Source organism: Meles meles, chromosome 5, assembly GCF_922984935.1.
Source record: "Meles meles chromosome 5, mMelMel3.1 paternal haplotype, whole genome shotgun sequence".
NCBI lineage: Eukaryota > Metazoa > Chordata > Mammalia > Carnivora > Mustelidae > Meles > Meles meles.
Window position 1 is genome coordinate 123,806,441 of NC_060070.1, and position 14,759 is coordinate 123,821,199.

At 56.1% G+C, this 14,759-nt stretch overlaps 4 protein-coding genes across 6 annotated transcripts; 3 read left to right on the forward strand and 1 right to left on the reverse strand.

Annotated features, from left to right (window-relative positions):
• Positions 1-41: 41 nt before the first annotated feature.
• GPSM3 (G protein signaling modulator 3) lies at positions 42-2,100 on the forward strand. Of its 2 annotated transcripts, XM_046005568.1 has the most exons (5): positions 42-424; positions 634-742; positions 962-1,161; positions 1,365-1,449; positions 1,921-2,100. In XM_046005568.1, the coding sequence occupies exons 1-5, from the start codon at positions 383-385 to the stop codon at positions 2,076-2,078; spliced, it is 594 nt and encodes a 197-aa protein (XP_045861524.1). In that variant the 5' UTR covers positions 42-382; the 3' UTR covers positions 2,079-2,100. The 2 variants fall into 2 exon arrangements, with proteins under 2 accessions (XP_045861524.1, XP_045861525.1); XM_046005569.1 differs by having other exon boundaries at positions 49-424; positions 1,365-2,099.
• Positions 2,101-2,662: 562 nt separating this feature from the next.
• PBX2 (PBX homeobox 2) lies at positions 2,663-7,954 on the forward strand. Its single transcript, XM_046005565.1, has 9 exons — positions 2,663-3,181; positions 4,109-4,182; positions 4,419-4,666; positions 4,754-4,944; positions 5,080-5,215; positions 5,357-5,510; positions 5,883-5,971; positions 6,078-6,164; positions 6,279-7,954. Exons 1-9 carry the CDS (start codon positions 2,961-2,963, stop codon positions 6,369-6,371), a joined length of 1,293 nt encoding a protein of 430 aa, XP_045861521.1. The 5' UTR covers positions 2,663-2,960; the 3' UTR covers positions 6,372-7,954.
• A 151-nt stretch (positions 7,955-8,105) lies between these two features.
• AGER (advanced glycosylation end-product specific receptor) lies at positions 8,106-11,364 on the forward strand. 2 transcript variants are annotated; one of them, XM_046005566.1, is made up of 11 exons: positions 8,106-8,525; positions 8,708-8,814; positions 8,944-9,136; positions 9,313-9,377; positions 9,503-9,590; positions 9,688-9,870; positions 9,958-10,085; positions 10,273-10,411; positions 10,699-10,722; positions 10,825-10,951; positions 11,074-11,364. In XM_046005566.1, the coding sequence occupies exons 1-11, from the start codon at positions 8,486-8,488 to the stop codon at positions 11,168-11,170; spliced, it is 1,191 nt and encodes a 396-aa protein (XP_045861522.1). In that variant the 5' UTR covers positions 8,106-8,485; the 3' UTR covers positions 11,171-11,364. The 2 variants fall into 2 exon arrangements, with proteins under 2 accessions (XP_045861522.1, XP_045861523.1); XM_046005567.1 differs by having other exon boundaries at positions 11,049-11,148.
• Positions 11,365-11,555: 191 nt separating this feature from the next.
• On the reverse strand, positions 11,556-13,910 carry RNF5 (ring finger protein 5). The gene is made up of 6 exons (XM_046005511.1): positions 13,705-13,910; positions 12,777-12,795; positions 12,569-12,681; positions 12,404-12,458; positions 12,210-12,327; positions 11,556-12,130 (listed from the first exon to the last, which is right to left on the reverse strand). Exons 1-6 carry the CDS (start codon positions 13,842-13,844, stop codon positions 12,033-12,035), a joined length of 543 nt encoding a protein of 180 aa, XP_045861467.1. The 5' UTR covers positions 13,845-13,910; the 3' UTR covers positions 11,556-12,032.
• Positions 13,911-14,759: the final 849 nt, after the last annotated feature.

Here is a 14,759-nt window from a genome sequence, read left to right on the forward strand (position 1 = left end):
GGAGGAGGGGAGTAGAGAGAACAGAGCCTGGGGTTGGGGGGTCAACTGAGACTCGAGATGAAAAGGCCAAGAGTCCTTCCCCATCATGAACCCCCTCCACTACTGCAGCTGGAGGAGTTTTTCCCATCTCTCTGCTCCCCTGGGGCAAGAGAGGTCGAGCAAGCAGTTTGGGTGGGAAAACAGAACTGGAGGAAGTTGACAGGGATGGGCGGGGCCCGTGGGGGGGCTGACCAGGAACCCAGCTTCCTGCTCAGTACCCAGGCATCCAGCCCCTGGCTCACCCCCACCCCTTCCAGCCCCCACTCCCCTCAGGAACCTAGGGTTCCAGCCCTCCTCCCAAATCCCGGCTACCCTTCCCCCTTCAGTTTCTCCCCCTCAGGGGATGGAGGCCGAGAGACCCCAGGAAGAAGAGGAAGATGACCAGGTGAGCTGCGCACCGGGTTGGGGAGGCTGACACTGGGAGAAAGGGAGGTGAGAGGACCTGGGGCAGCAACGTAGTGACAGGGGTTTCAGGGGACTTAGAAGGGTTTGGGCAAACTGAGGCAGGAACAGAGACACAGAGAGAAGAAATGGGCTGTTGGCCTAGCCCCCTGCCCACCATACCCGGGCTTGATTGGACCGGGTGTCTCTCAGCATCAGGGCCCCCATCAGGATGAGCATGACTGGCCCCCTATGAACACCAGCACTCGGCCTTGGCGATCTGCTCCTCCGTCCCCTCCTCCTTCAGGGACCCGTCACACAGGTACCCTCACCCGCCCCGGGAGCTCCCTAACCTTGGTGCCCACATCCTTCCTGATCCCATTACCAAGGCCCACTCCATCCCGGGCCCTCGCCCCACCTCCTCCTGACTCCCCATTAGAGCCCCTCAGCTCTAACCCCAAGTGTTTAGGCACCTTGCACCACCAAACCTCCTGTCTGCCAATTTCTCTGGGTCTCTGAGCCCTACCTCTCCTTTCCCCAGCCCTGGGGCCCCGCTCCGCCTCCCTGCTCTCCCTACAGACTGAGCTCCTTCTGGATTTGGTGGCAGAGGCCCAGTCCCGCCGCCTAGAGGAGCAGAGAGCCACCTTCCACATCCCCCAGAATCCCCCAAGCAGAGCCCCAGCCCCACACCGGCCTCTTGAGGACAGAGAACAACTCTACAGCACTATCCTCAGTCACCAGGTGAGACACCTACCCAAAAGGCAAGATCCAAGGTTCCTGGTCTCTTGATCCTCCCTCTCCCCAGCATCTGCCCCCTTGCCTAGCCTAGTCCCGCCATGCCCATCACAGGTATCCCCTATACCCCTTCCACCAGCCTTGGCTCCTTTCAAGGCCTGTTCCTCTTAAAACCTCACCAACACCCTCCCTTCCCTCCACTCCTCCAGTGCCAGCGGATGGAAGCCCAGCGGTCAGAGCCTCCCCTACCCCCAGGTGGACAGGAGCTCCTGGAGTTGCTGCTGAGAGTTCAGGGTGGGGGTCGAATGGAGGAGCAAAGGTCCCGACCCCCAACACATACCTGCTGAGACTTGAGCCACCCCACCAGCCACTCTGCACTCTGGGGCTCAAAGCTGGCCAGCCCTCAACTCCTGCGTGGCAGGGGCACCAGAGACTGGAGGACCCAGGAGAAAGCTCAATATTCATCACCCTCATCCACCTTTCCTGGGAATGGAGGGGGTGAAAGTCCTCAAACCCTGAGCATAGTCAAAGTAGGATGGTCATTTAACTCCCTCCCCTAGTGTGTGGGAGCTTGCAGCAGTGAAGGAATCCCAGTCACCGAGGGACACCCCACCCCTCCTCTGATCACAGGGAGTGGTTCTAAGTCCTGAGTTGTGGAGACATCCCCAAGGGGCAGAATCTGAGGGCTCAGGCCTCCCTATCTCCCAAGAAAAGGCAAATCTCCCAAGGTTAAGGCCTGACAGACCGTCCCACCCTCCTTCTCAGTAAGAAGACAGAGGCACTGTAAAGAGACCATTCTCCCACCCACCACCAGCACCCCCAGCCCCAGGATGCAGGGCCTACAGGCTGTGAATGGACACTTAGCACTGCCCCCCTGCCTCCCCACTGCTGCTCTGAGTCTGATGTTTTGGTTGTATGAATAAATGTAATTCTCCTCCCAACTGAAGAAGACTGGTGTTTCGGGCTGCGGTAAGGGAGGGAGGGGGAGTGGGGGGGGCGGGGGAGAGGAAGGTGAGGCCGGAGGCCGCCTCTCTCCCTAGTCTGGCGAGAGGCCAGCTCCCCTCCCAGGCTGGTTAATTACTGGCTCATTAAGCAGCGGCTGGAGACCTCCCTAATTATGCCCCCCCCAGCCCCCACTCCTGGTTTTAATTAAGTAGAACAGGGAGGGGAGTCATTAGGACAAGAAATATGAACTGAGCTGTCTGTGAACCCAGGCATTCTAGCGACCACAAAACCTAGATCCCTAATTCGGAACCCAGGCGGCGGTCCCCTAGCCCCAACAAGCCCCGCTTTCCAGGCCGACGACTTGCAGCCCCGGGGCCTTCGCATATTTTCCCCGTAGGTCCAGTCTCCTCCCCTCGTCCCCTCTTCCCTCTCCCTTCCTCCACTCGGTCCCAGTTCCTCCGTTTCTGTGTGTGTCTCTCCGCCCCCAGCTCCTCCCTGTTCCTCCTCTCTTCTCCCCTCCTCTTCCTCCCCGGCTCCCCTCCCCCAGCCTCCCTCCCTCGCTCCCCCCTCTCCTCCCTCCTCCCTCCTCCCTCTCTCTCTCACACACACCCCCGCTTGGGCCTCCTCTCTCTCCGGCTCCATTTTCTCCGCCGCCGGGGGCCGGGGTCTCCTGTGGGGGGCCCAGCCGGTACCCCAGCTCTCCCTTCAGGCCCGGGGTGAACCTCCGGGGGAGCCGGAAGGGGAGAAACGCGTGGGGCTTGGGGCGGAGGGAGCAGCGGCCCCACCGAGTTTGGGGGGGGGAAGTAACCAGGCGGGGGGAGGGCGGAGCAGGGAGGGGGCCTCAGGGCCCCCCCCCAACTATGGACGAGCGGCTGCTGGGGCCGCCCCCTCCAGGCGGGGGCCGGGGGGGCCTGGGATTGGTGGGTGGGGAACCTGGGGGCCCAGGCGAGCCTCCCGGCGGCGGAGACCCCGGTGGGGGTAACGGGGGGGTCCCGGGAGGCCGAGGGAAGCAAGACATCGGGGACATTCTGCAGCAGATAATGACCATCACCGACCAGAGCCTGGATGAGGCCCAGGCCAAGTGAGTGCCCCCACCCCGGGACCCTACACAGACCCAGCAGAAGCCCCATTCACAAGCTCTGAATCTTTTGGGAATCCCCACCCCCACCCCCCACTCCAGGACCCTCTCCAGGATCCTACAGCTCTCTTTTCTCCTGACTCCTGTTAGTCCTGAGATAAGCCATCCCCTCTCAAACCTCCCTTCACCACCAGACCCTGAAACCTTCAAAGAGGGGAGCCCAGGATGGTCTCACTGCCCACCCACCCCCCACCTCTCACTGACCCCTCTACCGCCATGGAACATCCTTCCACCTCCAAAGCCCTGCTCTGGCTCTCAGACTAAGAAACTGCTATGCTGTCTTCCTAACTCTCCACCCAGCCCACTCCCATCTTCTTCAGACCCGTCCATCCCAGAGCTCCTACCACTCCTCTCCACCACTTGCCCACCCTCCCAAGGGTCCTCACCCAGCCTTTAGCCCTTGCTCAACCAGACACTAGGAGCATCAGAGCTTCCTACCTTGCTCAGTCCCAGGAACCCCCATACACATCTGTATTGAAATCCCCAGCCCCGTCTCTGGCACCTCAAACTCTGACTCTTCTCACAGTCTCCATCTCGTTTCCTCTAAAATCTACCTAGTCACTCTCAAGTTGTCAGTCACCCCCAAATTTCCCTCTGTCCCCTTCTAGGCCCATTTCCCACAGCCCCATGTGTGCCCACGGTGCCTTTATCTTGCTGCCTGCACCTTCCCCCCCATCTTCCTAAAACCAAGCAACTTCCCCACATCTCCACATTCCAGGAGCTGTCTCCCCCACCAACTCCGTCATGTCCCCACCCCCACCTTCTACCTCCCTTCTTGTTCCCAGGCTCCCCCTCACCCTCATGGTACCCCCATCCCGCCCCACCTCTGTTCTTGTAGCTTCTCAACTATTCTTTCCCTTTCCTCCCAAGGAAACACGCCCTTAACTGCCACCGCATGAAGCCTGCTCTCTTTAGTGTCCTGTGCGAAATCAAGGAGAAAACCGGTATGTGGGTCCCCCTCTGATTCCTCACCTCTGGGGACTGAACTCTGTTCTTTAGAGGGCTCAGGCCAAGAGTTTGACATCTCGGGGCACTGAGGACAGTAGGGGTTAGGGAAGTTGCTAAGGGGAAATGGGGAGGGAACCAAAGCCTAGAAACGTGGGTCTCCAGGAGACACCTGGAGGGCTGCGAGCTGGCTGTGGGTTCCCTGGGTCCCTAAGTTCACTCGCCTGCATGCTAGGCCTCAGCATTCGAAGCTCCCAAGAAGAGGAGCCGGTGGACCCACAGCTGATGCGCCTGGACAACATGCTTCTGGCGGAGGGTGTGGCTGGGCCTGAGAAAGGGGGGGGCTCTGCGGCAGCAGCTGCAGCCGCTGCAGCCTCTGGGGGCGGCGTGTCCCCTGACAACTCCATCGAACACTCCGACTATCGCAGCAAACTTGCCCAGATCCGCCACATCTACCACTCGGAGCTGGAGAAGTATGAGCAGGTGAGGAGACCAGGCTGGCGTGGGTGAAAGGACAGGGCAGCCCAAGACCAGAGGGCCCCTCCTCACGGCCCCTAGCGCCCACTGCAGGCATGTAACGAGTTCACGACGCACGTCATGAACCTGCTGAGGGAACAGAGCCGCACGCGGCCTGTGGCTCCCAAGGAGATGGAGCGCATGGTGAGCATCATCCACCGGAAGTTCAGCGCCATCCAGATGCAGCTCAAGCAGAGCACCTGTGAGGCTGTCATGATCCTGCGTTCCCGCTTCTTGGATGCCAGGTGGGGCTCCTTCCCCCCACTTCCCCCAGCCTCCAGCCTCGGGGCCACGGGCTCACACAACAAGGTGCTCCATGGCAGTGGCGCCCTCTAGAGTGGTGCAAGACGGACGCCCTGACCATTCTCCCTCTTCTATAGACGCAAACGCCGCAACTTCAGCAAACAGGCCACTGAGGTCCTCAACGAGTACTTCTACTCCCACCTGAGTAACCCGTATCCTAGTGAGGAGGCTAAGGAGGAGCTTGCCAAGAAGTGTGGGATCACTGTCTCTCAGGTATGGGGGGTGGGACTCAGGGCCAGGGAGTAGCGTTCAGGTTAAAAGCTCTCTGATTGCCTGACTGAGGCAGTTACAGGGGGCGGGGGGTTGGGGGTGGAGTTCTGCACCTGACCCTCCTTTCTGCTCCATGCCTCACAGGTCTCCAACTGGTTTGGCAACAAGCGGATCCGCTATAAGAAAAATATTGGAAAGTTCCAAGAGGAGGCCAACATCTATGCCGTCAAGACTGCCGTGTCAGTCACCCAGGGGGGCCACAGCCGCACCAGCTCCCCAACACCCCCTTCCTCTGCAGGTGGACCCCGCTGCCATCCTGGCTGGCTCTCTTGCACACTTCCGGCCTTTGTTCCCACTTCCTATCTAGGCAGGATCCCAGCAGAGAGGGGGCCTTTTGGGGTGAGAGGGAACTAGCTGAGTGAGATGGGGTGGAGATGTCAGGGGACAAAGGCCAGTCCAGCGAAGTTACTTCTGTCTTCCAGCAAGTGGCCAGGGAAGGAGGGGGAGGCTCAGACACGGCCTGCTCCCGAGTGTTGCAATGTCTTAGGGATAAGTTGTATACAGCAGCACACCCCCGGAACTAGTTCAGAGGGCTTTTTGGAAACACAGGACTGTGGTGAGTCTCAGGCTCTGTTAGACTCTTCCCTGATTCCCTCTCTGCTCCCCCAAGGCTCTGGCGGCTCTTTCAATCTCTCAGGATCCGGAGACATGTTTCTGGGGATGCCCGGGCTCAACGGAGATTCCTATTCTGCTTCCCAGGTCAGGTGGCCCGTCTCCCCTCAACCAGGGCTTGCCCAAACTCAGTTTCCTGCTCTCCAGGGTATGAAACTCCTCACTGTGTCCTGCCCTTCTTTGCTGCCTGCAGGTGGAATCACTCCGACACTCAATGGGGCCAGGGGGCTACGGGGATAACCTTGGGGGAGGCCAGATGTACAGCCCTCGGGAAATGAGGGTGAGTGAACACCTGACGCTCCCTTTGTCCACCTCACCTGGACAGGATGGCTTTCCTCTGGCCATGTTGTCTCCCACACTGGATTTCCCTGCCCCAACCTCTCTCTTTTTCTAGGCAAATGGTGGCTGGCAGGAGGCTGTAACCCCATCCTCAGTGACATCTCCGACAGAGGGACCAGGGAGCGTTCACTCTGACACTTCCAACTGATCTTGCCCCTCAGGGCCACAGGGGTGGGGGCTCACGAGGCGACTCTTGAAGAGGACGCAGGCATCCAGAGGACAAACCTCAGACACAGGAGAAGCACAAGACAGAGAAGGGCAAATGGGGTCATCCCTTCCCTGACCAGACTCTCCAGTGCTGGGGGTGCTGACTACATGGCAGGGAGAATGGGGTCCCCTAAGGGGGAAGTGGGGTCTCACCCCTTTTCCTTTCAGTCTTTCTTCTCCCCCTTTCTCTCACACATAAACCACACACCCAGAATTCTGTTGTTCAGATCGCTTTCCCTTTGCTCTACCTGCCATACTATATTCCATTTCTGTCTCTTTCTCTGGGCTCCCCCGCTCTTCCCTCCTCTACCCCACTTAACTTGCTCTGGGATCTGTGGAGAAGCCAGCCCTGCCTGACCAGAGATGCCAAAACTGGGGACACTCCTGGACAGAGGACATGGGCCATGAACTCTGTGCCTCCCCACCCCCTGCCCCTCCAGATGGCTTTATTACCTCATACGCAGCTCATCTTAAACCAATAGAATCGCTCGGTGGACGAGAGTGTCTGACTCAGATATCTACCTCGGAGGGAGTTTCTGCTACTTTAGGGAATTGTTGACTGGGCTTTGGGGTTGTTTTTTTTTTAAGGAAAGAAACGAAACCCTGGGATCCATCTGTACTATCTGAATTTTTTGTTTTGTTATTGGTTCTTAATTTTTAGTTTGGGGAAGTAGATGTTTTTATAAATATATTGGTTTTCTTTTTTTTTTAATTTCTTACTTTCCCACGTTAGGGGTGATAGCTGAAGGGGTCATAAGAGAAAGGGGAACAAATAGAACTTGTAAAGAGGCCCACCTGGCTCCAGTCCTGTCCATCAGAAAGTATGCTTAGCAGGGCCTCAAGCCTGCCCCCCTAAAATCACTTAGGTATTTTTGCTTGTATGATCACTTAAGGGTTCTTTGCTTATGCAGGCAGCTCTGTGCTGCATTTGGTGTGGAGGTAGTCAGGGACTTGTTCTGCTGACCTATCCCCCTCCTCCCCCCACATACAAACACGGCACCCCCTGGGCAGGGCTGGACTCTGTAATTTTGAGGAAGAGCCACCTTCCCCTGTGAGTGACATGTCTAAATCTTTTTAAACTACTTTTTGCAAATTGGAGGGGGAAGAATGGGGAAGGGGTTATTGCCAAATATGGTGAATATGGGCTGGGGTACCTGTATGTGTATCTCCCTCAACGTCCCCAGAAATGAGGTATTTTTTTTCTCAGTTCAAAATCAAGAGGGTGGGGAGAGAGAAGAGGGAGGTTACAAAAAGCCAAGTATAGGGGAAAATAAAATCATCCATGTCCCATTTTTGGCCAGAACATCCTCAGGATTTTAGAAGACTGTCCTAGTGGGAACCTCTCCTGTCAAAGATCCAGGCAGGACTGGAGGGGAGCAGATTAGATGTGTGATGGGTGGTGGGCAGGAGGCACGGGTCGGGGGCAGTTCTCTCCTCACTTGTAAACTTGTAGTTTCACAGAAAAGGAAAAAAAAAAAAAAAAACCACGCAGTTTTAAATAAAGTAATTTCTTTTTTCCCTGGGTTTAGTTGAGCATTATTTTCAAAAACATGAGAAACCCCAGAATAAAATCTGTCTCTCATAAAGCCCCAAACAGGTATTTCCCCCAACTCCTCCCAGCCTTCCCCTCGCCACCCTGGTCCCATGGTTCACCTTCAACCCTCCCCAAGGGCAACAGCCAGGCCTGAACCCTGTCATCCAGCAACCTTACCTAAGCCATATGGGCTCCAGTTCGTCCACAATGCAAGCCCTCAGTAGACGAAGTTGGGGTCCTGAGTAATGAGAAATTCTAGGAGGTACATTCCCTGCCCACCCCCACTCTGGGTGGGGGGGATATGGCTGTGCCTGGAGACCTGCACTGCCTAAGGGTGGGGTGATCATTGTTTCTCCTCCTACCTGAAGGACTCTTGTCCAAGCAGCATGAATTCCTAGCATTCCCTGTGGCCGGACAGGGCGGGAAGATGGGGGTAGGGGAGAGGGTGCAAGCCCCACCTAGGGCGGTGGCCTAGCAGCAGTGAGGGGCAGACAGAGCCAGGAGCCTGGGAAGGAAGCAGGATGGCAGCAGGAGCCTGGGTGCTGGTCCTCAGTCTGTGGGGTGAGCCATTCCCCCCCCCACACCAATCCTCCCCATAGAAAACATTTCATCCCCCTCCCCAAATCTGCCCAGAACTTTCCTGGAACCTGGCATTTTCAAGCTTCCTCACCCATCTTGACCTCCCCTAGTTTTGTTAGCCTCTCCCTTCCTTCCTACCCCTCCACCATTGTACTGTCTCCCAGGGGCAGTAGTAGGTGACAGAAACATCACGGCCCGGATTGGGAAGCCACTGGTGCTGAACTGTAGGGGAGCCCCCAAGAAACCACCCCAACAGCTGGAATGGAAACTGGTAAGCAGGGCTCCTGCCACAGCTTCCCTGCTTCCAGAGACCAGGAATGATTTCCTTCCCCACCTCCCTGTCTCATGAGTCCTTTCCCAAAGGACTCGCACTGTTCAGACCCCTCTCCTCTGTCCCCAGAACACAGGTCGCACAGAAGCTTGGAAGGTCCTGTCTCCCGAGGGAGGCTCCTGGGATAGCGTGGCTCGAGTGCTCCCCAATGGTTCCCTCCTCCTGCCAGCAGTAGGGATCCAGGATGAGGGGACTTTCCGGTGTCAGGCAACAAGCAGGAATGGAAAGGAGATGAGGTCCGCCTACCAAGTCCGAGTCTACCGTAAGAGTTCCAGGGCTTCTCCAACGCCCACCTCTCATCTAAGGAAAAGCTTTCAACCCCACCCTTGATTCCTTGCCCTGGTGTGGGAGAACCTGTGACTTCAGCTGCCCTAGATCCCACACCCACGTGCGAGTCTTTAAAGCTGCAGCCTCTGACTGAAATTTTCCCTCCTTCAGAGATTCCTGGGAAGCCAGAAATTGTCTCACCTGCCTCTGAACTCATGCCTGGTGTCCCCAATAAGGTAGTAGAAGGGGGAGGGGAGTAGAAAGCAGTCCTGAGAAGAGGAAGGGGAGTGTAAGCTCTGTGTGAGTGTGTGTGTGTGTAGTCTCTTATTTTCAAAGATAATGAAGGTCACTCTTTCCCCAGGTGGGGACATGTGTGTCCGAGGGGGGCTATCCTGCAGGGACTCTTAATTGGCATTCAGACGGGAAACTCCTCATACCTGATGGCAAAGGTAAGTCCCAAAGTCTCCCCTCCCAGCTGCTTTCTTTCTGATCACTCTCCCACACCCACCCTGGGATATCTTGCCTTACCCTCCCCTCCCTGCACAGGAGTGTCTGTGCTGGAAGAGACCACGAGACAACCTCAGACAGGGCTTTTCACACTCCAGTCGGCGCTGATGGTGACCCCAGCCTGGGGAGGAGCTCCCCACCTCACCTTCTCCTGTAGCTTCAGCCCTGGACTTCCACGGCGTCGAGCCCTACACACAGCCTCCATCCAGCTCAGAGTCTGGGGTGAGTAGAGGCCCTCAGGGAAGAGGAAAGCCCACGGCCACTAGGACCACACAGGTATAACTCTCAACTTCATGCCCTCTGCCCCAGAGCCTGTGCCTCCAGAGGTCCGAGTGATGGTACAGCCAGAAGGTGGAAAACTAGTTCATGGTGGTACTGTGACCCTGACCTGTGAAACCCCTGCCCAGTCCTCCCTTCAGATCCACTGGATCAAGGATGTGAGTGACTTGGGGAGGGAGATGGGAAGTAGAGAGACACACCACTGGCAATGAGAATAGGAGGCTCATGGAGAGGCAGGCAAGGAGCCAGGAAAGACAACGAGTACTTGAGGATGTAAAGACAAAGAAAGGAGTATGGGATGTGTGGAGATGTTGTAACAGTCTCCTGTCCCCCTTCCACCCCCAGGGCATACCCCTGCACCTTGCCCCCAGCCCTGTGCTGCTCCTCAATGATGTGGAGTTTGACGACGAGGGAAGCTACAGCTGTGTGGCCACCTATCCCAGCTATGGGCCCCAGGAAAGTCCGGCTGTCCGTGTCGTCGTCGGTGAGAAAACCTCTCTCCAAACCCCAGAGATCCTGGGGCTGGGTTAAGGGACAGTGCAGATACCAGTTCCCTAGCCCAACCTGGTACTGTCCCCAAGAACCACACCACTCCTCCTCGGTTCACCCACATCCAGGCCTCCTCTGCCCCACCCAAACTCTCCTGAGAGAGCAGCCCAGCTATTCCCTCTCTCCTCTCAAGAAAGGGGAAGACTTGATCAGGGCTCCCACTAATAGCCTTCTCTCAAATTTAGACCTTCTCTTCTAACTTGCTCTGACTTTGCCTTTCAGAAGCAGAGGAGGGGCCCATCGCAGGTGAGGGGTTGGAAGCAGCCACAAAGGGACTGGGGCATGGATGGTCAACAAGAAAGGAATGGTGAGTGGTGGGGGCCCTCACTTCTACCTATCTCTCTACAGGCTCTGTGGAAGGACAGGGACTGGGAACTGTAGCCCTGGCCCTGGGGATCCTGGGAGGCCTGGGGATCGCTGCCCTGCTCATTGGGGCCATCATGTGGCGAAGACAGCGACGTCGAAGAGAGGAAAGGTGAGTGGAGAAAGCCAAACAGCTCAGACTTGGGACCACCAGGCAGCAAGGAGGGGTGTGGGGGCAGGAATGACAGAGCGCTAGAAACCATGTGCAGAATTCTCCCCAATCCCCCTCCCCAGGAAGGCCCCAGAAAACCAGGAGGAGGAGGAGGAGCGCGCAGAGCTGAATCAGTCAGAGGAGCCAGAGACAGCTGAGAGCGGTGCAGCTGGGCCTTAAGGGGTGCACAGCCAGACCCCATCTGTCAGCCCCCTTTTCGTCCCCCTCCCCCCCGCGCTGCTCTGTCCTGGCCTCAGAGCAGTTTCCCCTTGTATAACCTGTACCCCACCTCACCAAACTTGCTTCCACAACCAGAGCCTCCTATAGTGATAAGTAAACACCTCGCCTATTTGCTCTCGTGCACACATCTGTCTCTGTGTGTGTGTGTGTGTGTGACAGTGAGTGTGTGAGACACCTCACCCCCTGAATCCTTGAGAGCCTTGAAGAAGAGGGGCTCACCCTCACACCTCCCCATACCACACAGATATTTACTCAGTTGGGGATAAGATGCTCCTGTCCTGGAAGGAAGGACGTTAAGGACAAAAGTGGGCAGAGCTCCCATCAATACATCTCACCTTGTTTATTGAATTTATAATAAAGGAGGTAGTGAGGGGAAGAAAGCACTTAGAGGCAGAACCCATATTAGATAATGGGGAGAGAAAAATTAAGTTAAATCAACACGGGGAAGGTAGGGGAGAGTCAGAGGGAGCCTTGTTCATCTTTCAACATCAAATCAGTAAAAGTGGGGGAAAGCAAAGGATCAGGAGAGAAAAGAAACAGACATCCTCTTCTGTCTGTCCTCCTGTCCCAGAGGTGGGAGTTATGATGCTACTCAGTGAGTTCAGAGCAGAAGGGCAGAAGGTTCTCCCATACTCTGCACAGATGTCACTCCTCCTACCCACAGCCTCCTAGAAAGTGGCCATGGCCTTATCCAATAGAAAGGGAGGAGTTGGGGAGGAGGGGCCAGGAGTAAGGAAGGGTCAGCAAGGACCCCCAATACTGATTCTCCTCTGGCTGGAGGTGGGCAGGAAGGAGACAAAGCTCAAATACTGAGCAGCCAGAAAAAGAAGAAGATGGCGAGAAACAGGAAGAGGGAGTCCTGCCAGCTGGAGGCCGGGTGACCCTGTCTCAGATCCACACCTGTAGGAGAGAGGAAAGCTGTGGAAGAAGCATCCACTCCTAGGTTGGGAAGGGGCCTGAGCTGAGGGAAGGCTCTTACCTGTACCCCGATGGAATGGCTCATGAGTGTTGAAGACGGTGGTGAAAAAGCCAAAAGGAAAAGCACCAACACCAAATGAGAAGTGAAAGCCCCCGGTATCTCCAAATGACTGGAATCCCTAGGGAGGTGGACAAAGTCAGAGGAGAATTGGGCAGGTCTTTGGCAGGGAAGGAACACAATTAGACAAGACTCACCCCTCTGCTCTCCGGGGCTGGTCGCTGGCCCTGGGGGCGGGGTGGAGTTTTCAATCTGAAGGACAGGAGAGGGGCTAGCAATGAGAAACCATCTCTTCCCTTCCACACCCCACTCCCAGGGCAGAAGCCCTCCATATTCCCTTAGTACCACCCCCTCTCTCTCACCTGGGATCCTGGGGCTTCTGGCTCCCTCGCCCATAAAGGGGAACAACCTTTTCTCTGCTGATTCCAGCTTTACACACTGGGCATTCTTGCCGCTCTGGCCGCATCTCCAGCCACTGAGGGAGAAAATGAAGTGGTTTCCAGTTCACAGCAGGGTCTTTCAACTCCTCAGACCTCCCCATTTCCCTCTTCATCTCCTCTGAGTACGCACCTGATGAAGACAGGGCCAACTGGATGGGGGGAAAAAAAGAAGGTCAAACTAGCTACAGAAAAGACAGACATGGACCCGACCTCACAAGAGTCTGATCTCACCCCCTCTTCCCAGGTATTCCCTGTTTCTTTTCCTATTTTTTACGATTTCTACCATGCCAGCCAGTTTGGCCTTCCTGCTTCTCTGATCTTACAACATGCAAAGTAATATCCATCCTCAACATGCTCAACCCTCTCCTCTCCCCCAACACACACACACCCATGCACTCACACACCCATCTCCTCCTCCCTTCTCTGCCTTTTGACTTAAGTTTTCAGGTCTCTTCAAACAGGGCTTTCCAGATCTCCTCTTTCAGTCCCCAGCCCCATCCTTGTCCCTATCACTCCCAAACCATTTTTCCTCTCTTCTAGGCTCAATAAAGTCCCTATTTCCACCATCCTTTAACTTCTCAGGATTGCCCCTTCAGTGCCCTTGTTCTCGGGGGTTTGTCACACCACTCCCTATCAAAATCTCACCTGAATGTGATCCCACATTCCCTAGGTGTCCCCTACTCAACTAATAAGGCATGTCACCCCTAACCTTTGAGTCTAATCTGTTAACACCTGTATAGCTAAGACCTCTCACATTCTCGGGTCTCATCTGTTACAGATGTGCTGTGACGCCCACCCCGCCCCAACTCCTCTTAACACACCATACATACCCTTCAGCTCCTAGTTCCTATGACTCTCCGTCCCACGAGTCTCCTCTGTACAGATAGGACCGTCTGGCCCACACAGACCCAAAGAGACCTAAGTCCCCTCCTCGGGCCTCACCGATGTGAATGTGCCCTCCGATTATCTGTATAATTGTATGCCACCCCGCCCACAGCCCCCCCCCCCCCAGGAAGGAGGTGAGCCCCACTTCTTTTCTCCCCCTCCCGGATCCTCACCAGTACAGGTGGCCACACACACTGACCACAGCTTCCCGAGCAGTCTCCAAACATATATTACATTCGAAGGTCGCGCCCGCCCCGCCCCGCTCGCGGTTTGGCCCTTCGGGGCCCCCGTCCTCATCCTCTGCTGCTGCCATGGCCAGTTCTGTTTCGCCTTCACGTACCCCTTAATCCCCCCCAAACACAGACACACGCCCCAACAACGAGAAACCGCCTCCAGCCCACGGTCGTTGGGCGGGCTCCGAGGCTTTCTTAAACACTATTGGCTTGAGTGACTGACAATCACACAGTTCAAAAGAAAGGATTGGTCCAAAGTGTAGGGGCGAGGTTTGCGCAGTCCTACCCTTGGTCATTGGCTAACAATGTCATTGCACAATGGTCATTGGCTAACACAGTCTCAGTCAGTGTGCAACGCGATGGGATTGGTAACAATTCGATACGTGCCGTCGCCCGACCAGTGGGAGCTTTATTCGTCTGATTAGCTGCCAGTCAAAACCAAAGGCCAAAAGCAATTGGTTCAGGACTACACAGGCCTCGCCTACTCTAAGTTGCCTTTCTTTCTTTCACTTCCCCTTTCAGAGAATGTCTGGATTCCTATTGGACTTTGGAGTGTAGGGCTCCAGAGCACTTGATTGGCTGGAACTCGACGGAAAATGGTGGTTAGGTAAAATGCGCGTGCGTAGCAGGCGGCGGGAAGGGGTGAGCCAATCCCGTGAGGGTTAAGCCTTCTCTGGTCCCACCCCCTTCTCCTCTGTCTTGTCGCCATGGTGACTGCTCTACGATTGGCGGGGTTTGGGGTTCAAAGGCCTTGGCTCGGCCTCATCCGGGTCCTCCGACTGTGGTCTCTCTAGGCTGATTGGTCAGTTTCTTTCACCCCGATTGGCCGAGATCGGGAAAGACGGCGGAAAGCTCGGCCAGAGACCAAATGCTCGGGTCGCAGGGTTCAAAATGGCTCCGGTCTCCTTCGGTGACGTAGAGAGCAGAACTTGGGTTCGCCCCTCCCTTTTAGTGAACAAGGGAGCAGAACTGGGATCAGCTCGTTTGGATGGTGC